Here is a 27338-nt window from a genome sequence, read left to right on the forward strand (position 1 = left end):
TTGCTAAGTTGAGGCTGTATGGAAGGCTCTCAGGACATGGAAGGAGAGGGCATGTCGGCAGCTTGCTCTGTCTGAAGGTGTACAGTGGTAAATTATCTGGGACGTAACAGTGCTGTGACTGCACTTAATGCTGCAAACAAATTGTTCTACACCCTAGTTAGTTATCACAGCATTAATCAGGCTGCTAAACATTAAACACAGCCTGGACAAACCTGGAGCTAAAAATATGGGTCTGAGTTTATCTTTGTAACTGGGACATTCAGGATTTTTATGGTTAATAGTTTTTTTTAAGGTAGGAAAATCCTGGGGACTCTTCCCCGAGCAACGAAGTTCAGGTAAAGCACCACTCCCTCAGCAGCACATGGGGGTTCCAGAGTGTAAATCACAGTGCCCAGCACTACGTCCCTATCTCTCACTATTAATAGCCTGGCAGGATCCCAAAATGAGTGGAATTTCTTACTTTGATGCATTTAAACATTACTGGTTGTCTTGTTTTTCCTTTGCACATCAGGGAAATTGGCTAACAGTGGCTTCCTCAGTTTTACCTTATCTACACTGCTACCTCCTCCTTCTTGCCTCCCGAATTCCTCATCTGGAGTACCTGTGAGAACCAGGGAGCTGGGGCAATCCCAGAACAGCCTACACTGAGATTCCCACAGCTCTTCCAAAACAAAAGGCAAGGGATGGTCTGTGACTGCCCAGGAAAACAAGTGTGGGAGATGCCCACCCAGCTGGGAAAGGGCATTTTCGCGGGAGAATTGGCAACCAGGGTACGGCAGAGGCACCGTCTGACCCTACTATCTCCTTCCTCCTGCAGTGCCGCAGCTCCGCTGGAAATGCCAATGCCATCAGTACTGCAGGAGCTTCAGTGCCCAGTGGGGCACAAACCTAGGCTGTCAGTTGCAACCGACACGTCCCTGATGATGCAGGAGGACAGTTTTTCACCAGTTTCCCCCAGGAGAGCTCAGCCCTGCTGGCTCGTCAGGTCGAGCCAAGTTGCCCAGGTGCCTGAGCCAATCTCATCCGCGGGTCCAGTGGCTGAGCTGTGGACAGCGTCGGGTCTGCACAGATATACCCGGATCCTGCGCAGCCCCCGGGGGCCCCTTGCTGGAACGTCTCCATTTCAGCATCGTTTTATTAAGAGAAAGGCAGAATCCGGGCTGTGAGGAGAACACAGGGCCCTTTGGCTCAGCAAGTCTGAGAAATGCCTATCTCCTGCTTATTTATCAAGGCCCGGCAAAGTGTGGGTTTGGATGGAACAGGAAGCAGGTGCCGGCCCCTCGGTTGTTTTGAACCTTTTCCTCGCGATTTTCCCCTGGGGCGCATCCACCCCTGGAGCATCCCAATCCACTCGTGCATCCTCCATTCGCCGCCCTGCTCGCAGCTTCCCGCCCTGGCAGCCTCGGGCCAGCACAGGCGGACACGTGTCAGCCACAGCTTGGACCAAAACAGGGTTTTAAAAAAAAAAAAAAGGGGGCGGAGGGGGTTGTTATGGTTGTAATTAAAAGAAAATAATTCACTTTTATCAGTCTAGAGGGGCGCGGCCGGGGCAGAGCGCCGGCTAGGGGCCGGTGTTCCCGGCTGCTGGGGTGGGGACGGGGGAGAACGGGCTCGGCGGCCAGGGCGATGCTCGAGGGCTTCTCGAGGGGAACACTGCCGGAGCCACGGCCGGACAGACAGACACAGAGATGAGCACGGCCGGACCTACGGCCAGGCACGGCTGGACGCGACCCCGGCGGGGGCGGCGCGCCCGGAACCGGAGCGGCCGCGCGTGCGCGCTGTGCGGCGACGGCGCCGCTGCCGGCGGCCTTATGACGGCCGAGCTGTGGGCCCGGGGCGGCGGCGGCGAGGTGAGACCGCGGGCCGGGCGGGGGCGGCGGGGTGAGACCGCGGGGCCGGCGGGGTATGTTGGGGGGGAGAGGAGCGGCAGGGCGAGACCGCGGAGCGGGGAGGAGGGTGGCGGGCGGTGACCCCCGCGCGGGGCCGGGGCTGCCGCCGGACCGACCCTCCCGCCGCGGCGGCCCCGCTGCGCCCCGAGTCTGCCGCTCGGGGCCGGTCCGCAGCGCTTCCCCGCTCTGCGCGCTCCGGGTGCCCCGTCCCGTCGGGCCGCGGTGCCGTCCGCGCGTGTTTCGTTGGGAATAACGGGCTCCGCGCGGTGACGCGCGCGATGCGCCGGTACCACGGAAAAGGGCTCGGGCGGGCGCTCAGACACCCTCCTCCTCCTCCTCTGCAGGGGCCAGAAACGCGTGTTCCCTCCCTGCCGCTGAGCAGCATCTCCTGGGGCAAGTTAACGAAAACTGTTCCTCCCAAACTTCAGGGCTCTGCGTAAATTGTCTCTGAAGGGACCCGGACGCGAGCCTGTGTCAGTGCTCAGGGGACTGCAGCCCAGACCATCCCGAACTGACACAGGGCTCTACGCTGTTCTGTAGCGTCTCTGTGCTCTTAGGACCCAAGAGATGCGTTTCAGAGAGGTCAGAGTTACAGGGCGGGATGGGATGAGGGTATCAGCCTTTTGGTTGTGCGTTAGAAGTGACATTAGTGCAGCAACCGTGCCCCGGCCGTGTGGGGGTGGCACCAGACAGTGCCTACTGTGTGCATCTTAATGCAGGATGAAGTTGCTGCCTGCTCTTCTTCTCGTGATGGATATTGGTTTGTGAAAGCCTTGGCCAGGAACGTGGGCTTTGTTCCTGCTGCTGCCTGTGGGTTTCCAGCCCCCTCCATATCCAGTTTCCCCCACGATAAAAAGCATGGCTGAGGTGCAGAGGCTGAAGGCCAAGGCTCTGTGTGCCTCTTCTGTGCCACCTTCCTTCTCCTTGTGTCCAGTTATTTCTGGAACACCCTTGAACTCCTGCACTGCATTTGGTCCCTTCCCTGTTCACAGTTTCTCATCAAAACAAACTTTTGAGGGCAGTGAGTCATCTCGGAGCAGGGAAAGCAGCAAAACCTTTCTGTTCCATCATTCCTGGCTGACCTTGTAATTTTATCTCTAGTACCCTACTTCCTCTCAGCCTTTTGCTTTTGTACTCATCTCCTATTGCTGTAATTTAATACTAATAGGATTTGGGTTTGGGTTGTTATTTTTCCAGCAGGTAGGGTCTTGGTTCAGTTTGGGCTTGCAAGTGCAGGGTGTGTTAGCAGCAGCAGTACACTGGTGTTAATTACCAGCTACAGAGCTTGTTTTATAGCCCCATGGTGCGTAACCTCAGAAAGCAATAACCAGACTAGTTACGGCAACAAAACCACATGCACCCCCCAAAATCTTAACAAATTGGTTGCAGAGAGTGTGGTTCCTGGTGGCTTTTGTGGGCTGCCAGGCAGCCATGAGCCTCTTAAAAGTGGTATGGGATAAGCTCTCTGCTGTTAGCACAAACCTTTTCTCAAAGGCTGAATAAAAGCATACAGAAATCATTGAAAGATTAAATGGTAACTTAGAGCAGAGGATCCATAATTGGCTTTTATGCTTACAGCAGCCTTTGTGAGTTCTCTGCTGTAACAGAAAAACCCCAGAAAATCATGCCCTGTCCTGCCTCAGATCTCATAGTGCAGTGTATTAGCAAGGGTGTTTGGGGTTTTTTTTCTCCACTGGAAAAATCCGCCCTGCGGCGTAAGGTGGGGTCAGCCGACATGCACGGCACGCGCTAAGGCAGCAAAATTAGCAACATGATTTAAGCGGTTTGCCTTTGTGAGAGTATGCCCACCCTGAGCCTCTCAGCCTTGACTCCTCATTGGGCAGCTCCTCCTGGGGCTGCTGAGGTGTTCCAGTGCGTCTTGGATTTTCTCAGGATAAAAAGAGTGTGTGGGATGAGTTGAGGGGGTTTGCACACACGTATGTACTCTTTCTTGTAAAAGTCGAGTAAAAGTAGTATTTCAAATGGGACCACCATGAATAACTTGATGAGAGAATTCCCACCGAAAATAATCTAGGAGGTTTTTTGTTTTAACAGCTGAAATGGATGCGTGCTGTCTTTGTGCGTGGAGTAGCATCCATCACCAGTATATGTGGGGGGCTCAAAAAAGTAGTTGACTCATTACTCACTGAGTGAAACTTGTGCTCCAGGGGCCTGGAAGCATCTTACATTTTTTCTTAATGGTGAGAGTAAGTAGAAACTTGAGTTTATTTGCCTGCAGCTTTGCTGGTTCAAGATTAATTAAAAGTGTGATCTTAAGGAACTGGGATTGGTCAGGCTGTGCTGACAGCAGGATCCTAGACAGCCTCTGTAAATCAGGATACACGACACAGACCCAGCCGTTGTTCCTGTGGTAACGTCCTTGCCATACCACATTCAATGCCGGCATTACGGAGCTGCATCTCAGTTGTCACCTAGACTGGGCTGTTGGCAGCAGCATCAGCTGAACTGCAATCATGAACAGGGGTGGTGGGACCTCCAGCGCCAGGAGGCTCCTTGTGGAGAGCTGCCTCTCCTGGTAGTCATTGACTGAGGTTATTTGTGCTTGCCAAGTGCAGTGACTAACCTGTGGTAAGCCTAGGCTGCAAAGATTTTATAAGTCTGGTAAGGAGAATTTTTGTAATCATTTGTTTTAAGTGGCAGAACTGGCCAAAAGTTGTGAACCGTAGCTTGGGGCCTTGAGCAGTGAGTGTATTGCCAAACCTCAAGTGGTTTGTGTGGAGTGGGAAGGAGGAGTAACAACAGGCTCCTGGGCCCTTGCTCTGACACCTCATTGTCAGTGAGAAGTGACATGCACAAATGGCATGTGCCACAATGCTGAAAATAGCTCCTGCCAGCGCCCTGGGAGCAGGCGGCCGCCTTATATGTCCAGCTGCACATGCCACTGCCTCGGGGGGTGGGGAAGCCCCTTCCCACCACAGGTGCTGCACAGCCAACAGCGGGGGTAGCCTGTCTTCCCAGGCCTGCCTGCATTCTCCTGAGGATACAAGGGATTGAATGTTAGTCTGTGAATTTAGCAGGGAAAAAACCTGAGTGCGGTGTTCAAGCCGATGTTGGTATTTGCATCAAGCAAGTGTGACTGGGCTTGTGTGTCAGTCTGTCAGCAGAAGGGAAGGAAAGAAGCAGTGCTCCACTGAGCCCTCAGCAAGCCTTGCAGAAACAGCTTAATGTCCATCCTGGTCACCTTTTCACGTGAGCTTTCTTTATTTATTGCACATAGGATTGCCAGGTGCTCTTAAACCAAATGAAAGAGATCACAGGAATTCAGGATTCAGCATTCCTGCTTGCCGCTCTAAAGGTTTGTGTATATTGCCGTTGTTCTGGGGAAAGAGAGCTCTGATTTTGTCCAAAAAGTCAGGCAAGTTCAGGCCCCTGCCCAACACAGCACACAGGTGTTCGCTGGTGTGTTTGTCAGCTGATGATGAGCTGGTCCTTGTTAGAATGGTCCATGTGTGGCCTGTGAGAGCGATCCAGGATCAGCCTGGATGCATGAGAGGCAAAGGGTAAATCCTTTGCTGTTCTGCTCCTCACTGGTGCTTCGCTTTTCCCCTATCATTCTGCCAGGCTGCTGATGGAGACTTCATGGAAGCAGTCACCTTCCTGACGGAGGACCCTGCTCCGGAGCCAGTGCAGGACCCAGCCGCTGCAGAGCCATCCGCCTGGGAAGGGAGCGCAGTGGGCAAACAACTCCCACAGGGTAAGTCCTTCACTTCTGCTCACCCCTAAGCTTCATGTGTTTGTATGAGCTCAAAGGAGAAGTATCCATCCTCCCTGCTGCTGCTAGCAGTACATCCCTGCAGCTTCTGTTCTGGTGCAGATTTTGCCGGTACTGATCACCTAGTAGTGTTTTAATAATGTTTGGAGGTGACACATCACAGTTAAAAAGCTGATGATCCTGTTTTGTTCTTTCAAGAGCTTTGAATTGTTTCCTTAAGCTCTGAATTTGGCTGTAAGGAAATCTGGGTAGTGCCCAGCTGCATGCTCTGCTCTGTTCTCCTCATCCAGCTCACTCAGTGGCTCTTAGGTTGCCTGGCATGATCTGAAACAGGGATTTCTGTTTAAAACCTGAGCTAGAAAATGTTGCTTGTATTGATTGAAGAGCTGTATTTGTGGAGTGTGATGTTTCCTAGAAATTCCTTTCAAAGAGAATGTTTGCTGCTGCTGGTGGAAAACTGATCAGAATGCTGCCTCCACTTCCAGATGTTAGTGCTGCACCTGCCCCTCACAACCAAGACAACCTCCACACAGCCAACACTGTCAGATCACTGGAGTCACCAAAAGCTCCAGCTGCAGAAAGGGATGCAGCTGAAAGGTCAGTGAGGCCATAAATGGCCCCCCACTTTGGTTTTCCCAGGTATCATAAGTGGGTTCTGAAGCTGGTAACTGCAGAACTAACACGGATCACCTGCCTGGTGGACACCTATGGGCCAGAGGGGAGTTTGATTCCTGCAGCTTTAGGCAATCTTTGGGAGGTGTTTTACAGCACAGTGTTTCTCTCTCATGACAGACCACAGGACACCCATTCCGCTGAAAACAAATACCGCTCCAAAAGGAAACGCTGTGAAATGCTCTCTCTGTGGGTAGAGAGCCCCAAGCAGAATGACTGGAGAAGAGCGGGTGACTGGCCTGTTGGAATGAAAAATATTGGAAACACGTGTTGGTTTAGTGCTGTTATACAGGTAACCTGTAAGAAAGTTCTCTTTTTCTGATACAGACTTGCTGTGGTCTTGGAGTCAGTGTTTCTCAGTCAGAAGTAGACATGCAGCAGTTTTGTGAGGGAGTCATTGTATGCAGATGAGTGAATATGACCCTGCTCAAACAAAAACTTGTGGGTTTATGTGATGTGACTGTGATGTGTTCTGGGCCTGTACAGAAACAGCCAAGGAGCAGTTAAATAGGCTTTGCTTAAAAATAGCTACAGATACAGAGAATCTGTGTGTCTGTACACAGGGAGTTGTGCAGCAATGGCCAAGTGCCTACTGAAATGATAGAAGCTTGCCTGGCAAAGTGAACTGATAATTTAATTTTACGGCAGTTATTGTTGGCTCGATAACACACGGTGTATCGTATTTCAGTTAATGGAATACACTGGCATAGATGCTTGGACAAATAAACAACTAGGCAGCATATATTATTAGTAATGACCTAAGGAAGAGACAACAGTAAGTGGAACTGAGCAGATTTGTCTCTCCTAACCATTTCACATCAGCAGAGAGATGTTATCATTTGTCTTCAGCTCTGAGAGGAAGTAAGAAAGCTGCAAATGGGTTTTTCTCACCATGGCTTGTTCCTGGATGCTTTTCTGAGCCTGCCTGTGCAGAATAGAATGGTCTTTCCAAAAAGGTTTATATCTATCCTAGAAATGGCAGGATGAGATTTTGTCCTTGGGTGGGTACAAACATGCTGATGATCTTAAAGGTCTTTTCCAGACTAGTTAATTCTATGAGTCTGATTCTGTGCTGGTCCAGCACAGGGGCTGCTCACATTGTAAACATGCGTTCAGTAACACAGGACCACTGGGAATGTAAAGTTCGCAAAATAAACCTGTCAAGTCAGAGAGTGACAACAGGGCATCAAATTGTAGTGAGTCCAATCCTTGCAGGTGCTGACCGAGCTTTACCTCTCCTCTCCTTTCAGTCTCTGTTTCAGTTGCCAGAATTCCGGAGGCTGGTCCTTGGGTACTCCCTGCCACAGAATGTGCTTGAAAGTTGTCGTCACACTGTAAGTTTTGATTCAGTAACACTGTCAAGTTTCCTTCTTTTGTGGTGTAGCATTCTGCTCGTCCTCTTAACTAGATTTAATTTGGGGCTATCTGAGACCTGTGGCTTTAAAATCATCTGGCTGCATTAAAGACAATTTTGGGAAATTCTCAAAGACAGAATCAGGATAGGAGAAAAAAAAGAGCTGCTTCTTGTACCGCTGTCCTCTAGAGACTTTAACTGCTGTGCGTGGAGATGTTTTTCCCATAAAACTTCTTTGGCAGCTCCAGATTACTTGTTGGTTTGCATGCACGGTAGAAGAACTGGTATTTGAGCCAGTGCGCAGCTCGTTGGGTACGTTTCATGATATGTGCACATGGTGTTCAGTAGCACTAAGGTTTAAGATGCTGCTTTTTAGAGCTGCAGGAAGGCTTTGACTTTTCTTCTTTTTGCAATGCAGGGAAAAAGAAATATTGCGTTCATGCAAGAACTTCAGTGCCTGTTTGCATTAATGCTGGGGACGTGGCGTAAGTTCGTAGACCCTTCTGCAGCACTGGAACTCTTGAGGGATGTGTTTAGATCCGCTGAACAACCGCAGGTAAAACCACGTTTAAAAGCCTTTTGCTCTCTTCAAACCAGCAGTCACAGCCACAGCGACCCCATTTTGCCTCATCCTGCTGGTACTTTCAGAGGCCTTTTCCCATGTTTGTCAGCCGACAAGCAGCTGTCCCTGTGTCATTAGAGCAGAATGTACGTGCGTGCTAATTAACCAGCCAGCATAGCATGGCACTACCCAGTGCCATCTGCATAGTTGGGTAGCAATCATGATAATTTCCTCTGATCTAGTGTTCAGATGAGCGGTGTTCATTATCAGTCTAAATCAGCACAGCACTTCAGTCTCACACGTAGTTCGGCTGAGTGGGTACAGCAGTACCAGTCGGGTTGTGTTCAGTGGGTCTGTGGCACCAGCACACCGGGGGAACACTTTCTGGTGGATGTCACGATTGACTCTCCACTTTCATCTCTCTTCTAGCAAGACGTGAGTGAATTTACACATAAACTACTGGACTGGCTGGAGGACGCATTCCAGCTCACTGTGAATGCCACGTGAGTTCTGTGTGATCTCGGGAGTTTGACCTAAGGAGAGTTTTAATAAATGAGAGGACTTTATGTGAAAATTTTGAGCAAATGAGTGTTCTTTGTTTCCTGTGGATGAGGCTCCGTATGCTTGAAGCGTTGTGTCTGCGTCTCCTGTTGGTGAGTGTGGGACTTCACTCAGTGCCAATGTGGCCTGCAGAGTAAATTGGCTTTTGAGGGGAGCTCAGCAGCCCTGGTGAACAGAAAAGCTCTGGGTGTTTGAAACTTCCTTTCAGAAGCTGGCACCTTAACTTTTTTTTCTGCTCTTGTCGGTGTAAGTGTTATAATGTGCTTTGGAACATGAAAATTAATGAGAAGCTTCCTCTTTATTTAGTGCTTGAGTAGAAAACTGTACTTTTGCCTGTAGGCTCCCAAGCAGAGGCTTAGATTACAACTTGGGGTTTTTTTGCAACCTCTAGCTGCAAATGAAAGTGTGCTTTTGCTCTCTGAAACAGGAGCCCTGGGGACAAATCCGAAAACCCAATGGTGCAGCTCTTCTACGGGACTTTCCTGACTGAGGGTGTCCATGAGGGTGAGTTAAGGCTTTGGTAGATTCAACTTTTTAACTCCTTTGAGTGTTTTAGAGTTAACCAGAATTTTTTGTTCTCTTGAGTTAGCTCATGGTTTCTGTATGGTTTCCATCATCCAGGCAACACTTTTTCCAAGATTGAGACCTTTGGTCAGTATCCCCTTCAGGTAAATGGTTACCAGAACTTGAATGAGTGCTTGGAAGGAGCCATGGTGGAGGGAGAGATGGATGAGGCAACAACATCTCAGTCAGTGAAGTATGGACAGGAGGTTAGTTTGACCTTTTTTGTTGAGCCTTTGGTTGCCTGCTGCAGAAAAGTGCAGCACACAGAGTGCAGGGGTGTGTCATGTATTCTGATAACTTTAAATGTCAACTTGTGAGTGTTCTCTAAGAATTGAACACAAAACATTTTCTGGATACCTGGAATCTCATGTAAATGTCTGTTAGTGCTAGGTGGTGAGACACTTAAGTCTTTGCTGATTTATAAAGATGTGTTGTCCTATGTAACCAGTTCAAAGACTTTATTTTAAATTGCAAAGGTCAACGTCTGCCTCTGAGTCAAGTGTGATCAAGTCTCTCTCTTTCTGTTGAAGCCTACCTGTACCTGAGTAGGGGGAGACCTACTGCCTCCATATTTTCGGAGGGTAAAAGTACAGTGCTTAACTCCATGGTATGCCATTTGGAATTTGTCTCTTTCTCCCTATTATATTGTGTATGGTTTGGAGTTTTTCTTCTTGCTTTCACTCTTATTTTCTGACTGTGATGGGGGGTTTTTTTGTTTTGTTCTGTTTTTATCTCACTAATCACAAACCAGTCATAAAAAACTTAGTTGCAGCAAGGTGAAGAAGCACCATTGCATTCAGCATCCTCTGTGTGTAAGTGCAGCAAAAGTTAGCTTGGACAAAGGCTGGGAAACAACATTGGCGAAAGTATCTGGTGTAGGTGGGGGAGGGAAGAGTATTTCAGTTCTATGAGAATGTCTGAAAATTGTGTTGCTGTGGTTTAAACTAGCAAAGGAGAAACGAGGTATTGGGCAGGGGAGCCCTGTTCTGACTCTGGACTCAAATGTTTGTTCTGGGTTTTCCTGGTTTCTGCCTGAAGCAGTTTAAGTGCATTTACAGGGGATGTGGGTGAAGCTGGTGTTGGCTGGCACTGGAGACAAAGGCACATTGGAGCTCATCAGGCAAGTTCATTTCAATCCAAGCTTTTTAGTTCCTCAAAATTCTTCTCCCAAAATTATGGGAAATTTGACCAATCATGGAGCTGGTTTAATTCTTTTCTGTGCACAGATAGGAGGAAAAGGCTTTGGCTTAATTTCTGAGAAGCTTTACTGGGAAAATTGTGCATCTTAGTTTCACTTCCTAGGATGTGGTGGGTAAAGGGTGGCATGATAGGGGACATAGGGTATAAGGTGATTTTGTCCTTTGAGCACCTAGGCAAGTGTGCTGAAAGACAAAGCAACAGTGGGATTAACAGGAGCTTCTCCCAGACTACAGGAGCATAAATCGTTCTGTCTTTGTGGTTATGGGCTGCTTCTTAGAAAGCTCTGGTGTGGGGGAGGTTTGTTGTCGCAGCACATCTGACATGAATCCCACAAAGAAAAATTAGCTTGGTGTGCTCATCCTGAATCCAGAGGGGAGCATGAAGTGGGTAGTGCCAAGCTAAGATAGGTGAAGGAAGTTTCTGGCAGTGGATGCTGGAAGCCTTTGTGAATCCAGGAAGAGTGAGAGGAAGTGTAAATCCAACTGAGAGTTTTTCTTTCAGCATGGTTCTTTGAAACAGTGTATGAAGCTGCAGAAAGTGGAGGTCTTCTCTGAATCCCCTAAATCAAATAGTTTGTAAATAGACTGAGAGAGGATGAGGAATCTGGTGCTGCAAGAGGACTCCTGGTTTGTTCATCACTGCATGTGATCTGCCTCAGAAAAGAACTCTCTTGGGGGCTCTTAGATGATGTGCAGATTGTGTGTAGCCTCTGCTAATTTGTGAAATTCAGTGCTGGACTTGTTAATAATCCGTCAAGCTGGATGCATCAGGCAATGACAAGTAACTCTGAGAGCAATCATGAGGCTTTTTCACAGCAAAAATGTAAAATGGAAGCACACATTTTTAACTTGTAAAATTTGGCTTTCTGACTAGTCATTCTGCAAACAAAACCTGATTCAGTGCTTAAAGACAGAGACTTTTAAATCAGTCTGAAATCATACAGGATCAGCCTAAAATGTGCCATTAGCAGTCATCTTAAAACAAGTCCCTTCGGGGGCATTTCTGCTTTTGTTACAGCGCTGGTTTACAAAACTGCCACCAGTTCTGACCTTTGAACTCTCCCGATTTAAGTTCAATCAGTCACTAGGACAGCCAGAGAAAATTCACACCAAGCTAGAGTTTCCCCAGACTATATATATGGACAGGTGAGTTATCCTGTTGTACGGTATGTTTAAAGCTATTGCTTTGTTATAAATAAAGAAATTTAAAAGGTTGTTTGGGTGAGCAAGGAAAGATTCTAAAATATTTACAGAAGATTGTGGATGTTAGAAGTAAACAAATCTCACCTGGCAAATAGGGCTCTGTATTTTTGTTTAGGTACCTCTACTGCAATAAAGATCTTATTCAGATGAAAAGAGAGGAAATGAAGAGATTGAAGGAGAAAATGGTGACTCTGCAGCAGAAACTGGAAAGGTGAGTAGTCAGCTCGCTTTATTTTTATGCCCTCTGGAATATTGCAAGTGTTTCCTTTGAAATGTGCTTTCCAATGGCAGAGAAACTTGTAGGGGAAGGACAAACAGCAACATGTTTGTTCTGAAACATGTGGAGGGAGGAAGTGTATTTTCAAAAACCAAACCTGTCTCTTCGATGGTTTCTAAATTTTACTGATACTGTTACAGAAATAAATTCTTTAAAGAGCACAGTTGACACTGTCAGCTGCACTGGCAATGGAGGTGAGGAAGCCCAGTAGTACATTACAGAAAAAGTTGTTCTTCTCTTGTCCCATGAGGTTTAACCCATCTCATTCCTTCATTCGTACAACACCTTGCATTTTTCCGTAGGTACATGGAATATGGCTCTGGCCCAGCCCGCTTTCCACTACCTGACATGCTGCAGTACGTGCTCGAGTTCATTGTTACGAAGCCAGCTGTGGCTGTTTCCTCTGCTCAGAGCTCTCAAACAACACTACCACACTCCCCAGCCAAGCCTCATGTTTTGGACGTGCTTTCACAGCCAAATGGGTCAGTAAGCAGAAATAAAAAGGATTCACAGGAGAACACTCCCAACTAAATGGTCCTGGGTGGCATTCCAAAAGCGGGTTATTTATCTGGGCACTGGTGAACACGATGCTGTAATGTGCAAATGCTTGTGCAAGTAGTGGGTCACTGCTTTGCTGGTCATTTGGTTCTGTTGATGTAAATAGAACACTGCATCTTGGTCTGTTCTTTCTCCTTGTCCAAAAGCATACCTATATTCCTTGCCTAAGCAGCAGTTAAGAACTAAATGACGTGCTCTTTTTGGTTAGGCTGCTCATTCTTTTGCTTCATTGACCAGTAAATTACAGCAATATTGGATTATTATAACCCTGGACAGCATGGTTGGTTTAACACTCTAAATTAAGCTGAGTAAATACACACGTTTCTTAGTAGTAATGGAAGGAATTTTTAGAATTGCTCATTGTGGATTTGTGCTTGGAGAGTTCTATAAGAATTTTCCCTAGTATTTTTCCTATATTTTAGTTTGTTCTGTGAAGGCAGAAGCACCTTTCAGTGTACTTGTTCTCTCTACATTTTATACTACTCTGGAAAGAAATCCTGCTCCCGCTCTGGAATAATTTTTGTTTGCTTTATTTCATATTCTTTTCCAAAAAAAGAAAAACTAGAGAAATATTAAAAAACCTGCCTGCTACTCTGGGATTTTTCTCCACAGCATACAAGAGAGGACCGATATTAGGACTGAAGATGAGGCTTTCCTTGTGGCAAATTCTTTGCTGCAGCAGAACTCCAGTATGGAGCTCCAGCCTTCTGTTTCACCAGCAGAACTGTCTGAACGTCCAGCTCCTCACGTGGTCTCCGAGGAAGAGATGAAGCTGGTTCAGACATGTCTGCAGCGATGGAGAAACGAGATCGAACAAGACGTGCAAGGTTGGCCCCAAATGCATTTGTAGTGATTTTCCTCCTGAATGCCAGCCTGGTTTCCCCTCTGTAGCTTTGCAGGATACAGCCTGAACTACAAATAATTTTGTCCCTGTTTGAGCTCTGATGTTGAGTCTATCTGATAGTCTCTGCATGGCTTCAAACTCTTTGAAGTGAAAGGGGCTAGCATAGCCTGATGAGTAGTCATTAATTTTTATGTATTTCTCTCACTGATGATGTTTTTGGCAGATCTGAAGGAGTCTATTGCCAGAATCAACCTGTCCATCGAACAAATGTACTGTGACCCTCTCCTCCAACAGGTAGGAAATGAAGCTTCAGTACATGAATATTAAACTAATACTGCTGATCCTCATTTTCGTTTGTAGATGTTGGTTTGAATTGCCCTCTTCACTGTATCTTTAAATTTCCAGCGATGAAGCAGAGAAAGATTTACTTACGAAAATCTTGTTTCTTCTTTCCCTAAAAGTCAGTTTTCACATAGTAAGAAATTTATCAAATTGATCAACTCTTGTGCCATGCTACACCTACAAACACTCCTGCTGTTTGTGTACAGAGGTCAGGCAGAATCAGTCCCTAACTGCACATCTGAATGATGTCCATGTCACTTTGCAGGTTCCCTATCGTTTGCATGCAGTCCTGGTCCATGAAGGGCAAGCAAATGCTGGGCACTACTGGGCCTTCATATATGACCAGCCTCGGAAAAGATGGCTCAAATACAATGACATCTGGGTGACAGAGTCATCGTGGGAAGAGCTGGAGCGAGAGTCATTTGGAGGCTTGAGGAGTGCCAGTGCCTACTGCCTGATGTACATCAGCGAACAGGTGTCCCATGCTGGTGCAGGTACAGAGCCACAACTGCTGGTTAATGAGATGTTTGTGTGCTGGTATGTCTCTCTGGCCTGCATGATCATTATGTTTCTCGGCTTCCCCAGCACAGCTGTCTTTTGACAAAGCACAAAACTTCAGATAGGATTTGAAATAATCTGCTTCATGCTCAATTCGTTTCTAAATCCCTGATAGGGCTGAAAACTGCCATCCGGGTGAGATTGGAAGCAGCACCTTATGTGTGTACAGACTCACACTGCCCTTTTGCCCCATTTAACATGCATCTAGTGCTGGAGTTCTTAATTTTGACTCTTTGTGGTGTTTATATGGTGTTGGGGTTTTAGGAGTTCTCCTTTTGGTTTTTTTTCTCTTAAGGAATTTTCCCCCATATGTGTTGCTAGGAGACAATAACAACTGGATATGTAAGAGAGACAAAAGACATGGCCACAGCTCAGGGGAGGGGTGCAGCTGGCTACTCTCCTTTACCTGGGTTTTTCTCGTGTAGGGCAGAGATGCCAAGAGATTTGGACTTGGAAAAAGGGGTTGGGTGCAGCCCCTGGCTCTCTTGTTCTCTCAGTGTGCACGGGTGGAGCGGGGGAGAGAGGCCGTGGTTGCTGTGGGGAGAATTCGTCACCATTGCGGGGTTCTGTCTTCTGCTGCCTTTCTTCCACTGTGCGTGGAGCCCTGCTCGGGGGAGCGGTTGTTGCACTGGGAGCTTATTAAAACCCTACCTCACTAAAAGAGGGACTTTTCACCATCTTCTTGGGTGCCTCAGGGGAAAACCCCGGGCTCCTGAGCCCACCTTTCCCTACCACGCTCGGAGCTGGGCCGCCGCTGCCCTGCCCCGCCGTTCCTTTGCCACTGCTCCGAGCCTTCGCTATTCTGTAGCTCCGCATGCCCTGCCTGCTGAGACCTCCCGGGGTTCCCGCTGCAGCTCCGGAGTTTGATACATCTCATCTGCCACCCGGGATTTGTGCTCGTCCCTGCCGTTCCAGCCTGCCGTTCCCAAGGGTCCGGCCGGACACCGGGATCGGCTGCCCAGGGGTTTGTGAAGCCTTTGTTCCATCCCTTCCCGGGATCCCAGGCCGCCGGTGCCGCGCGCTCCCCGAGCTCGCTCCGGAGCGCCCCCTGCAGCCGCGGGGGAACCATCGCACCTGCCCTGCTCACCGGGAGCCGCCAGCGCCCCTGCCGGCTGCGAGCGGAACTGCACCCGAGGGGAAAGGGCCCGACAGCCGAGAAGGCTGGCACTGGGTTTGTGATTGTTTGCTGTCACTGCCAGAGTTATTGCTGTTTGTTTGCCTTGGTGTGTATATACATATATATATATATATATATAAGGAACTGTTATTCCTATTTCTTGTATCTTTGCCTGAAAGCCCCAGTTATAATAACTCAGAGGGAAAGGGGTTACATTTTCCATTCCCAGGGAGGCTCCTGCCTTCCTTAGCAGACACCTGTCTTTCAAACCAAGACATATGGCAGCATTTGTTTCCTAAGGGCATGTGAAATGCCTCCTACTTTATGTCTCCCATTTTTATCACACGTCCTGACTCATTTGCTTGGTCTTTGGTGATTCTGTTACACTGAATCTAAATGGGCTTTTTTGTGCAGCCTTTCCCTGAGAGGTATCCGTATCTGAGTGGCTCAGACATACAAGTGTGTTTGCAGTGCCAGTGTATAAATAGTTTTGTGGAGAAATTGCTGTGCACATGGCTCTAGACATGGCAAGCAGCTGTACAAGAACCCAGTAATTTCACACGTGGCTCATTTTGATGTAATAAATAGAAAGAAACAATGGAGAGCTGTCTTCTGTTCATTGCTAAATGTAGCTGATGAGGATGTGGAGGTTGTTCTTTGTTTTCTTATGACAGTTCTGAAATGAACCCATGGGGTGGGGTTTTTTCTCCTGTTTAATGCAATTTTTCTTGTTTTTTAAAGCATTTTGCAATGGGTGCATGAAAATATCTGCTGTAGAAAGTTGCCATTTGCTTTTGATAAATTTTAGGACTTGTTTAAAGCTGATGCTGCTTGGGTTTTGTGCTATTTTAAAAGTGAATACTGAAGTAGATCTAAAAAGCACTAACAAATGTCAATATGACACTCATGCTATGGAACCCATGCTGACCTTACCTTTACCTGGTGTACAGTGATGAAGGTGTGACATCTCTGGCTGAGCTGTGAACTTTCCAGCTGTTTGCAGTTCAGTGCTGTTCCATGTACAACTGGAGGCCTTGGATCAGGATGTGTCTGACCTGCATCAGCAGGCGCTGGTTCTGGAATTGTTCTGTGTAAATGCTGTCCAGTGGTAGAACAAAACTGGGGTTTGCTTTAGAAAACTCTGTAGATTTGTTTTTATTTTTGCACCTTTGCTTCGGGATTACCTTAAATTACAAAGCTAGTAGAAAGTTGGCCTTCTTTCCCCATTTATCCCTCAGCCAATTTGCTTGTGGCTGCCCATGATGCTGTGTGTGTGCTTAGTCCCTAAGGGTGGTGCCCTGCCACAATGTGTTTCCTTATGCCAGTCTTGCATTTCCTCCAGATGAGGATGAGGGCCCAGAGGCTAGACAGTTCCAGAAGGAAGTGGAAGCTTTGTCCCCAGAACTGAGACACTACATCCAGGAGGACAACTGGCGCCTGGAGCAGGAGGCAGAGGAGTGGGAGGAGGAGCAATCTTGTAAGATTCCTCAGATGGAGCCTTCGCCTACTTCTGAATTGCAGGACCTCTCCTCTGAGTCAGGACCAGGTAATCCCACTCTGAATTTGCAAACCATGTTTGAACCAGGAACAGCCAGCTGGTCACCATTACCACTGCGTTGAAGCCTTGCACAAATGTGTCTGAATGAATGCAGGAGCAGGCGTGAATGAAGCAGCAAAGGCAGCTGCCGGAGGCTCTGCCCTGACAGTACAAAAGACTTCTGCTGGTTTTGCACGTGCATCCTTCCAGGCTTGTCCCCAGAAATGCTGTTTCCCATTCACTTAATAATCATGGGCTAATATCAGTTCATTTCCAGCTTTTTCTCATAAATACTGAGTGGGCAAGTGCTGTTCTCCAGAGTGGGAAACGTTACTTGGCCATCCCTAATGATGTACACCATTCCTGCTGGAAAGGGGTACGCGCACGCTCGCGTCAAGTGCCTTCACCTCGGGGATGAAAGCGTCTTGTGGTTTGACGCTGGCCCAACGCCAGGCACCCACGAGAGTTGCTTGCTCACCCTCCCCTGCCACAGCTGGGCAGAGGAGAGAGAAAAAATTAATGAAGGGAAAACACTTCAAGGGCAAAAGAGGTTCAACTTAAGGTTGCAAAGTGAATTTATCACTAACAGAATCAGAGGAAGATAAGGAGAAGTAAAATAAGCCCTTAAAAACACTTTTTTACCCCCACCCCCTCCCTCCTTCCCCCCAACAGTGCAGGGAGACAGGGCATGGGAGTTTTGGTCAGGTCATCATCAAGATTTCCTTCTGGTGCTCCAGGAGAGGAGTCCTTCCCCTGTGAAGCCATGGGGTCCCTCCCACGGGAGACAGCTCTCCATGAACCTCTCCAACGTGGGTCCACTCTTACGAGCAGCAGCCACACCGCCCCTGCTGCAGCCTGAGCCCCTCCCACGGGCACACAGCCCCCCAAAACTGCTGCACTGTGGCTCTCTCTTTCCACGGGGTGCAGCATTCCAAGGATGGGCTGCTCCAGCCTGGGAACAGGGCCCCCTCTCTCCACCAGGTCTCCCACTGGATCACAGCCTCCTGCAGGCATCCACCCGCTCCGGCACGGGCACCTCCCCCAGGGGCTGCGGGTGGATCTCTGCATCCCCCGGGGATCCCCAGGGGCTGCGGGTGGATCTCTGCATCCCCATGGATCCTCAGGGGCTGCGGGTGGATCTCTGCATCCCCCGTGGATCCTCAGGGGCTGCGGGTGGATCTCTGCATCCCCATGGATCCTCAGGGGCTGCGGGTGGATCTCTGCATCCCCCAGGGATCCCCAGGGGCTGCGGGTGGATCTCTGCATCCCCATGGATCCTCAGGGGCTGCGGGTGGATCTCTGCATCCCCCTATGGATCCTCAGGGGCTGCGGGTGGATCTCTGCATCCCCATGGATCCTCAGGGGCTGTGGGTGGATCTCTGCATCCCCATGGATCCCCAGGGGCTGCAGGGGCACAGCTGCATTACCACGGCCTGCAGAGGAATCTTGGCTCCGGTGCCTGGAGCACCTCCTCCCCCTCCTTCTCCAATGACGTTGGTGTCTCCATGTTGTTTTCCCTCACATGTTTCCACCTCCTCCTCTTCTCTGGCTAGAAAAAACTGTTTGACTTTGTTTTGATTTTCTTCTTAAATACGTCATCACAGAGGCATTACCAACCTCTCTCTCATTGGCGCAGTTTTGGCCAGCAGCATGTCCATCTTCAGGGATTGGCTCTGCTGAACATGGTGATAGCTTCTAGCAGCTTTTCACAGAAACCACTACTGTGGCCCCCCTGCTACCAAACCCAGGCTGTGCAAAACAAGTACAAGGCAGCAGCTCTGTAAAACTGCATGGACAAGCTGCAAAACGTTCACGAACAAGAGAGAAAAAATCTTGCAGCTCTTGCTGACTAGTACCACACTGTCCTGACAGAGCAATCGTCAGTCTGTGAGCAGAGCGTGCGCTCCCTGTCCTCAGAGCATGCCAGGATTGCCAAGGAGCAGACTGCCAAGGCCATTGCCAACACTGCCGATGCCTACGAGAAGAACGGTGTCGAGGCAGCTCTGTGCGAGGTAGGAGCTGAGCCTCGGCCCTAGAACCTACCCCTTCTTGTCTCCATGTTATTCTTCTTGATAGACCCTTGCTTTTCCCATTTCTGTGAAGTTCTGTAGCTGTGCCATGTTTAGCTCAGTCCCCTTTGGCTTTCCTGTATTTTGCTTTGGATTTTCTTACTCTCTTCTTTTTCTTCTTGGCCACAGCGCAAGGAGGTAGAGCCGCTGAAGGCTTATCCGGGAGAAGCATCCCCCACAGTTCAGGCAGAGCAGCCCCAGGACACTCAGGAAGCAGAGGCTGCTGCCCAAACTAGCTCACAGGTCTCTGAAGTGGAAATCCCCAGTGTGGGGAAGATTCCCGTTAGATCCGATGCAGATGGATATAATGAGGAGGTACAGATCCCAGTGCAAGGGTTAATTACTGCTGCTTGCTAGCCTGTAGCTTTGTAGTTAGCTGGCTTTGAGCTGGGCTAAGGATGGGTGTGATAAGTGTCTGTCATAGGAACAATGCCCTGTACTAAGTTAGTTTTCCTAGTGCGGAAGGGAAGGGGGACAGACCACATCATTCCATAACTCCATTTTTAAATGCCATCAGAAAAGCAGCTCTGTAAGAGCACTCGATTTGTCGATCTGCATGTTGGTTGTAAGTCCTCTTTCTGGCAGGACTGTATCAAAATTGATCCTACCTATGTTAATTTCTTTACAACTCTCTTTGCTGGCTTCAGTTACTGTTTTGTCCCTAGTCAAAGACCTTAATCCCAACAGCATAATTTACGTACCCTGCCCGCTGATTTTTTGGGGTCTGACTTTAACCACTCTCATACATGCTCAAGCAGTGTTTTGGAAGTTCTCTCACTTTCACAAGTTGGGTTTCACACAAACACTGGGGCTGTCACTCCTTGAGTAGGTTTGAGATGCACTTGTGTGAGGTTGACTCAAGGAACTGCTGCACCACAGGTTCTGCATTCATTTTACGTGTCTTAGGAAGATTAAGTGGGACATGGTGGGGACATGGCCAGCATGCTTTACTTTCTCACTTGTTGAATTTAAAAATTCAAGGGTTTGGAGTGACCAGCCTTGAGATCTTAAATCCCTAAAAAAAACCCTGCATGTAAAGTGCATGTGATGGATAGAGTCAGTAGCATGCAAGTAACTCACAGCTGCAGTTCACACAGTTATCACACCTGTACTCATGCAATTTCCTTTAAACCTTACCTTGTGAAAGTTTCTGCCATTCTTCACTATGCCATCTCTTCTTTCCCTGTCTGTTACTGTTTTCCTTGTTCCTGTTTGTGTCTGTTCTCCTGCTTTCGTGGTAGGTGATGCTGAGTCCAGCCATGCAAGGTGTCATCCTGGCTATTGCAAAAGCCCGCCAGACCTTTGATCGTGATGGGTCTGAAGCAGGGCTTGTTAAGGTATTGATTTGTTTGCTAAATCCAATAGTATGGATATCTGTTTTCCCAGAATAGAGAATATGTGCCATATTGACAGATCAGGAATGTAAAGGGAGCGATTTGTGCAGTTTTTCTTCAGCTAATGGCCCTTGCCCTGCATTTCAGTTCCTTCTCTCTTACTGTGATGACATAACCATGAGCTCAAAATAATTTTTAGAGCTTGTAAGAGAACACCCTTCTCCCAAGACAGACAGCAACTTTGCATTCTGCTTATTCTTTTAGTACTGTAAATTTGGTTTTTTTGGTCCTGAACATACTTGCTTACTGTGACCTCTGTTGTCAAAGATGTCCTCAAGAAATATCTGTGTGAACAGGGATTTGAAAGCCTAACCAGTGCTGAATGCTGAAGCTGGTGTTAAGATTTTACAGGCAGGTAGATTTAACTAAAAATACCACATGGAAAGAATCATCTGTGCTGCTAATCTATGGGAATATAAATCACAAGACACTCTTGCACCTCCTGCAGGTACAAGTGTGTTCCAGTCGGTTTTTGCAGCCTGAGCACTTGTAGGAGGGTTGCCAAATCTGTCTAAGGCAGCTGTACCCCCTCCCTCAAAGGCATTTAGACACTGGCACATTTGGAAGCTCACACTTCACACGGGGTTTGCCTGGCTGTGAGGGCCATTGGTTTAGAGTTGAGGTGTTGGTGGGCTTCCATTCACCACTGGAATATCACCAGCAGGGGAGGCTCCATGTCACCACAGGAGTCCCATCGAACAGGACAGGTTTGAGCTCCTGTTGGCTGCTGTGGCATTCCCACGGGCAGATAGGTGGATCTGTCAGTACATATGTTCCATTGGCAGGCATTCCATGAGGAGTACTCCCGCCTGTACCTGCTTTCCAAAGAGACCCCAACCCCCCAGAACGATGCCCGGTTGCAGCACGTGCTCATTTACTTCCTGCAGAACAATGCTCCACAGCAGGTGGTGGAACGGACCCTCCTTGAGCAGTTTGCAGACAAAAACCTCAGCTATGATGAACGGTGAGTGCCTGGGATTCCAGGGTAGGCTTTTCCCACTTGGATGTGGCCGGGGCCACTGTTCTGATTTTTTGTCTTTTCGGATCACGTGGAACAGGTCCATCAGCATCATGAAGGTGGCACGGGCAAAGCTGAGTGAAATCGGTCCTGACGATGTTGACATGGAGGAGTACAAGGTAAGGGACCAGAGAGCTGCTTCTGATCCTTCACACTGTCCTAGCTGGCTCTGTCCAAACTGGGAAATGGGGAGCATGGCATGGAGCTGTGTGGCCAACACAGTGGTCATTGCATGCCTGTTAGCAGCGGGTGTCTGCAGGAGGGTGTTGAGGGAGAAGGAATACACTTTTCCACAAAGGGAATCTGAGCTTGGAGGAGTGTCTGCAGTTGGCTAAATTCATTGATGTGTCACTTACGAGAGACATTTAAACGCTTCAAAGGGTAAAATCGGGGACCCCAAACTATGCATGTGAGTGTTCCAGATGAAGCTGATGCTCTGCTTCTCTGCTGCTCCTCACAGAGATGGCACGAAGACTACAGCCTTTTTCGCAAGGTGTCCATTTACCTGCTGACGGGGTTGGAACTCTACCAGAATAGAAAGTAAGTTCCTCTAATTGTATTTGGACAAGATAAGCTGTAGCTAAAAGTAAAAGCCACTTTGACAAAAAATCTTCTTTCTGAACCACAATGGCCTATGTTTGAGGTCAGTGGGTGCTTTTTTGATCTGCTAGTAGCTGTTCTTAAATCCACAATCGAGCTTGGTTAGCAGCTCAAAAAAAATGAGGCTGAGCTGCTGGCTTGCTGCCTGACAGTTTCTGAGAGTTTCCCCTAAGGAAAACTTCCCTTTGGGAAGTAGAGCTTAGTATTCTGTTTTCCAGAGATGGGTTTGCAGGAATGATTGCATCACTTTGGGATATTTTGCCTTGGACTCCTGTATTAAAATGAAACTGTCTCAAAATGGGATGTTTTGTTTTGTGTAAACACACACTTTGGAGTCCTCTAGACTCAAAGGGCCTTGGTTTTCTCCTTACCATTCTAGAACCTGTATTTTCCATAAATGGTGCAGGCTTTCAGAAATTATTCCTGGATGGAAACAGAATTGAATTCCGAGGTGGTTCACAGTAACGAGCCACCAAATTCAGGTGGACACATTGACATGAGGCACGACAAGAGCAGCTTAGAGCTCCCCCGAATTGACCTAATCCCTGTCAGCGTTTCTGTTTTCTCACCTGAAGCTTGAAATGTGTGAGGGACTCAAAAAACACAACCTTCTGCCCTTCTTGGGGTGTCCTCTCGTAGTGCAGTTCCTGAAGCAGTACAGAAAATGAACACGAACAAACACGTTGCACATGAACTTGGTTTTAAGGGTCTCTGCCCAGACAGTTGTTTGGCATTCTGGGCAAAAAGGAGCAGGAATGGCTTGACATGGGGCATCTGTTCATTTGTGCTTTGGCAAGGAAATACAGCTTTTCCCATCCGGCCTGATGCTATTCCAGCCAGGCCCAGCAGGAAAGGTTTCCTGAGCTGAGCCAAGGGAATGGTTGTAGTCATGGCCCTCGCAGAGCCCGAGGCCTGCAGAGCTGACCCTCTTCTTCCAGGTATCAGGAGTCACTCACCTACCTGGTCTACGCCTACCAAAGCAACACCAAACTCCTGCTGAAGGGAACCAACCGAGGCGTGAGCGAGTCACTGATCGCCTTGTACAGAAGGAAGTGTCTCCTGGTTTGTATTGAGGAGCTCAGCACTCACTTTTGGAGAGGAGGGGAGGGAGCAGCCAGGGTGCCTTGGTAGCCAAGACCAGTGTAACTGTTTTTCTTGCGTCTATTGCCGTGATTCTGCCCCTTGCTGAGTACCAGCAGCAATATGGAAAGCTAATAATAATCATAATTCAATTGAAGAACATGCCACATAAGTTTCAGGGAATCCAGGTGAAGGCAGATCTGGATCTTGCCATCTTAAAACGAGAATTGTAAATAAGCTGTATGCTCTCTGTATACAGATACAGCAAATTGCATGTATGTGTATGAATGTATATATTTACAAGTTTGTTCTCTGTGGTGTGTTTCCCATGACTGGAAGTGGCTGTCTCACCAGAGCCTGGTGCTGTTAGTCCTTGTTCTCTGCACGGCTGCTGGTGCAGGGCCCAAGCTGGGCCTTTCCTGGATGGTTATCCATGGTCCCTGCTTGCTCTTCACAAGTCTGTCCCCAATTCTCCTTCCACCCCCAGAAGCTGAACGAGGTGGCAGCTTCTCTTTTTGTCAGCTGTGAAGAAGCTCATGTGTCAGAGGGTGTGAACATCTTGAACGAGCTGATCATCCCCTGCATGCATCTCATGAACAACTTTGAGATCTCCAAAGAGGACCTGGATGCCATTGAGGTCATGAGAAACCGCTGGTGCTCCTATTTGGGACGAGAAGACATGGATGGTAGGAAATGGCTGCTGTTCATGGGCAGGGTAGTGTCTGGATCTGAACTGGGAAAGAATTAAAGGACCATTTAAAATTAAATTCCTGGTGTCTGCACTTCAGCACATCAGGGCCCTTCTAATGTGGGAGGAGAAATGCATTTGAATCACCCATTAAATTCTGTTACAGAAGAAATCATTGTTTTGCACTAAAACAAGCTGCAGAAGGGTCCCTCATCCCTGAAATGGGACAGCTGATGTCCCAAGAATGGCTTAGAGTTCCCTTGAGAGGCTTCTGTTAGGGTTTCTCCCTGACTGGAGGTACCCAGGGATGGCAGGTGAATGCAGACATGCTTGGTGGCGTGGTATGCTCCTCTTCAAGAGGGAGGAGTGGTGTTATCAGAGGCCAAGGTTATGGAAGATGGAATGGGGGAGCAGATTGGGGGCATCTCTGCCTTCTGAGGAGGAGTTTGTTATTGTAGAGCTGAATGTTGGTTCTGGGCAGCTGTTCTTGCTGTGTATTTCCTTCTGGAGTTGGGCTGCTGTGACTCCCCTCAGGTCATTTCTCTTCAGACAAATCGGTCCTGACTTGCCTTGTTCTGTGCGTGAATGTCTGGGGAGGCCCTGCAGAGTTTTTATCACTAACAGAGGGTAAACTTGATGAAAGAAAATTATGCAAAAACATAGAGGTTTATTCTCAAAATACTGTTGTAAAAATTAATATTGGATAAATTTATCCCAGTTCCTGTGCTGGATGTGACAGCCTTTGTTAACACAGAAGGTTTTAAAGAACCAGAAGTTGAGTGCTCACCCCTCCCGGGTCGTGTGAGGCTCAGGTGTTGCCTGCTCTTCTTCACCCCGCAGTGGCTGTGCTGTATCGTGCACTCCAGTGGCATCCGGGCACAGACCTTCACCAGGAGTGGACGGTACCAGCTCAGCACGGGCTGAACTGCCCTGTCTGAGGGGGTATAGGCTGTGAAGGCTCCGTCCCCCTCAATTGCACAGTCAATATTTGAGTGTCACCCTGAAGCGTGCAGTTACTCTCGACCTGGCAGCTCATAGAGCAGCGCCTTTCCTGGGAAAGCCCCGTGTCTCAGTGGGACGTGGCCCTGTGCTCAGGCAGCCAGGTGGCAGTGGAGCTTCCCTCACAGAGCCCTGGCTCGGCGGGCAGGACACGAGCCAGGCGGCAGCTGGTGCGAGGCCTCCTCTGCGTCAGCAGCCACTGCTCGTCCCTGGGGATGGGCTGGGCAGCTCTCAGCACAGGGAGAGGAGTCTGCGAAAGGCATCACAGCTCCTTAACTTGGGGCCTGGAGCCCTCTGCCATCTGCTGCCACTGACTGTTTCCTCCTCTCCCCCTTGACAGCAAAGCTGCAGATGAAGCTGGGCGAGCTGCTGCCCCGGCTCCTCGACGGCTCCACTGAGGTCATTGTGCTGAAGGAGCCCCCGAAGATCCGACCCAATTCCCCTTACGACCTATGCAGCCGCTTCGCGGCCGTGATGGAGTCCATTCACGGGGCCTCAACCGTGACCGTGAAATAGCCCAGGGGCTGCTCATCGTGCTGCAGTGCCACGCTGCCGGCCTGCCCGGGGCCTCCCTCGGGTAGTGCTGGACTGGGGGAGGAGAGGGAGCGGTTTGGATTCCAAGCTGTGTTCTTTGTAAATACGAGCGGATAAAAAGCAGTATTGCACTTCTGAGGCAGTAACACGAAGGACTTAACCACTGTTATAGTGCAAGGCGCAGGCCCCGGCGGCACCACGGGGCCCAACCAGGCTCCAGAGGTTCTTCTGTCCTGGCAACCTTCTAGATGCAGCCCCTAGGCCCATGATGGCACAGGAGCCCAGCCCTGCTCAGCACTGCACACTGTGGCTGGGCTGTCAGGTGCTTTCACAGCTCCCTGAATGGTCACTGCCAGAGGTTGCATGTTCCAATCCAGCCAGACTCCTGCTTGCAGGAGCCTGGGCTGAGCGAGGAGGAGGCAGTGAGGAGCAGTGGCTCCCGCTCTGTCGCATGGGCAGTCATGCACGCAGCTGCGTGTTCTGCTCAAGTCAAGCAGGCTTTTGCCTTTTGTATTCCAGCTGGCACCAGAAAACACACAGGAGCCTTCCTCAGAGAGGCACAGGCAAATCCTGGCAGTGAGGAGCCAGAACGGGGCTGTGGGTTTGTGCCTGGCACAAGCTGACTGGCTCGGGGCAATCACATCACCTCAAAGGATATTCCCCTCCCGGCCAGAAGGCAAACTTCCTTCTCCCCTTGGGTGGTGTGTCAGGGCTGTATTAGTGTCAATGACAGCTGTGAGGGCTCTGATCAGCCCGTTGTGTTGGTGGTGGGTATTTGTGTTGACTCTGTTAACGAAGTGCCCTGTTGGCATTTCTTTTTGTTGTTGCCCTGAGCTTGCGTTTGAGCTGCAGCAGTTGTAAGCCAAAAGTTCTGAGTCAGTGGAGGGAGATCCTGTTTTTTGGGACTATGCAGAGTTTTCTAACAGTGCAATAAAAGCATTTGTTCTATGTTAGAATGAAAAAGCTCCCTCCATGTCTTTATTTCACTCTAGGGTTCTGCCCGAAGGTTCCTCCTGTACAAAATGTGTTGTCAGCAGAGCTGCCTTAGGATGGTTCCACCATCCTGTCGGGGGGTGTTTCCCCAGTATTTAGGAATAAACTGCTCATGTGGGAGAATCTTGCACTCTCCCAGTGACTTTATGGTGAAGTAGAACTGTCATTATCCACAGGCACTCTGGCTGCCAGTGTCCCAGCAGTGACCCGTGCCTCCTCAGGGACCAGAGTGCTGCAGTGCCAGGGTGCTGCTTTTTCAGCTTTTTTCCCCCATTGTTGTGACAGAGCAGTGGGATGAGGCCTTCAACTCACTGCTCAGGGTGCTTGACCTTCAGTGAATGAAAACATGGAGCTCTTGAACAGAGCCCCCAGGCCATCACCCACCCGGAGGCACACTCCTTCCTCTCAGTCAACACTTGGCATTGCCAGGCAGCTTTTGTGTACTTGCAGGCTCCACTTGCTCTCCTCTTGGGGAGAGGAGAGTCCCTTTGTTCTGACTCACGAAGCAGTGGCTTTGCCCTGTTCTTTGTGTTGCTGCCAGAAGCTGAAATGCCCAGCCCATGCCCAAAGCCTGCTTTAAGAAACCAACCAAGAGTGTCAGGAATACAGTGGTGCCAGGGAGGTCATGGTATTTGGATTGGGCTGGACAGGAGATGTGTTCCCAGGCTGGAAGCCTTTGCTCACTGTCCTGTCCTCCCATTTCCCAAGGGAGTCACAGCCAAAACAGCCTCTCTATGCTCCCTGGGTTGGTCAGCCCTCCAAGAGCAGCTGGCAGGGGGTGCAGCTTCTTGGAAGGTGATGGCCAGGAACACTGCCCCCTCAGTTCTACCTCCTTTGATTCTTCTTTGGAAGGACTGAGCACCTGCCTCTCCCGCTTCACTCTCAGCACCACTAACTCTGTCCCCAGTCCTGCAGCATCAGAATTCTCAGGGATCATCACTGTTCCCTTTCCTTGCCCACCCACTCCCTCTCCTCCAAGTGAGCAAAGTGCAG

The 27338-nt window shown here is 49.0% G+C and overlaps 1 protein-coding gene across 7 annotated transcripts; it reads left to right on the top strand.

Moving 5' to 3' along the window:
• Nucleotides 1-1673: 1673 nt before the first annotated feature.
• On the top strand, nucleotides 1674-26315 carry USP28 (ubiquitin specific peptidase 28). 7 transcript variants are annotated; one of them, XM_048328849.1, is made up of 26 exons: nucleotides 1674-1850; nucleotides 5128-5205; nucleotides 5472-5604; nucleotides 6108-6219; nucleotides 6415-6586; nucleotides 7545-7628; nucleotides 8067-8204; nucleotides 8640-8713; nucleotides 9199-9275; nucleotides 9393-9541; nucleotides 11553-11680; nucleotides 11853-11948; nucleotides 12317-12496; nucleotides 13185-13399; nucleotides 13640-13710; nucleotides 14024-14252; nucleotides 16776-16979; nucleotides 18843-18982; nucleotides 19169-19354; nucleotides 20281-20376; nucleotides 21219-21397; nucleotides 21492-21570; nucleotides 21912-21991; nucleotides 22990-23113; nucleotides 23619-23817; nucleotides 25159-26315. In XM_048328849.1, the coding sequence occupies exons 1-26, from the start codon at nucleotides 1689-1691 to the stop codon at nucleotides 25332-25334; spliced, it is 3561 nt and encodes a 1186-aa protein (XP_048184806.1). In that variant the 5' UTR covers nucleotides 1674-1688; the 3' UTR covers nucleotides 25335-26315. The 7 variants fall into 7 exon arrangements, with proteins under 7 accessions (XP_048184806.1, XP_048184808.1, XP_048184809.1 ...); XM_048328851.1 differs by lacking the exon at nucleotides 20281-20376; XM_048328852.1 differs by lacking the exon at nucleotides 19169-19354.
• Nucleotides 26316-27338: the final 1023 nt, after the last annotated feature.

The sequence above is a fragment of the Corvus hawaiiensis genome, chromosome 25 (genome assembly GCF_020740725.1).
Source record: "Corvus hawaiiensis isolate bCorHaw1 chromosome 25, bCorHaw1.pri.cur, whole genome shotgun sequence".
Lineage (NCBI taxonomy): Eukaryota > Metazoa > Chordata > Aves > Passeriformes > Corvidae > Corvus > Corvus hawaiiensis.

Coding starts and splice junctions, on each gene's coding strand:
- USP28 (XM_048328849.1), top strand. CDS start 1,689: ATGAGCACGGCCGGACCTACGGCCAGGCACGGCTGGACGCGACCCCGG. Junction 9,276..9,392: donor GACTGAGGGTGTCCATGAGG/GTGAGTTAAGGC, acceptor TCCATCATCCAG/GCAACACTTTTTCCAAGATT. Junction 21,992..22,989: donor GAACTCTACCAGAATAGAAA/GTAAGTTCCTCT, acceptor CTCTTCTTCCAG/GTATCAGGAGTCACTCACCT.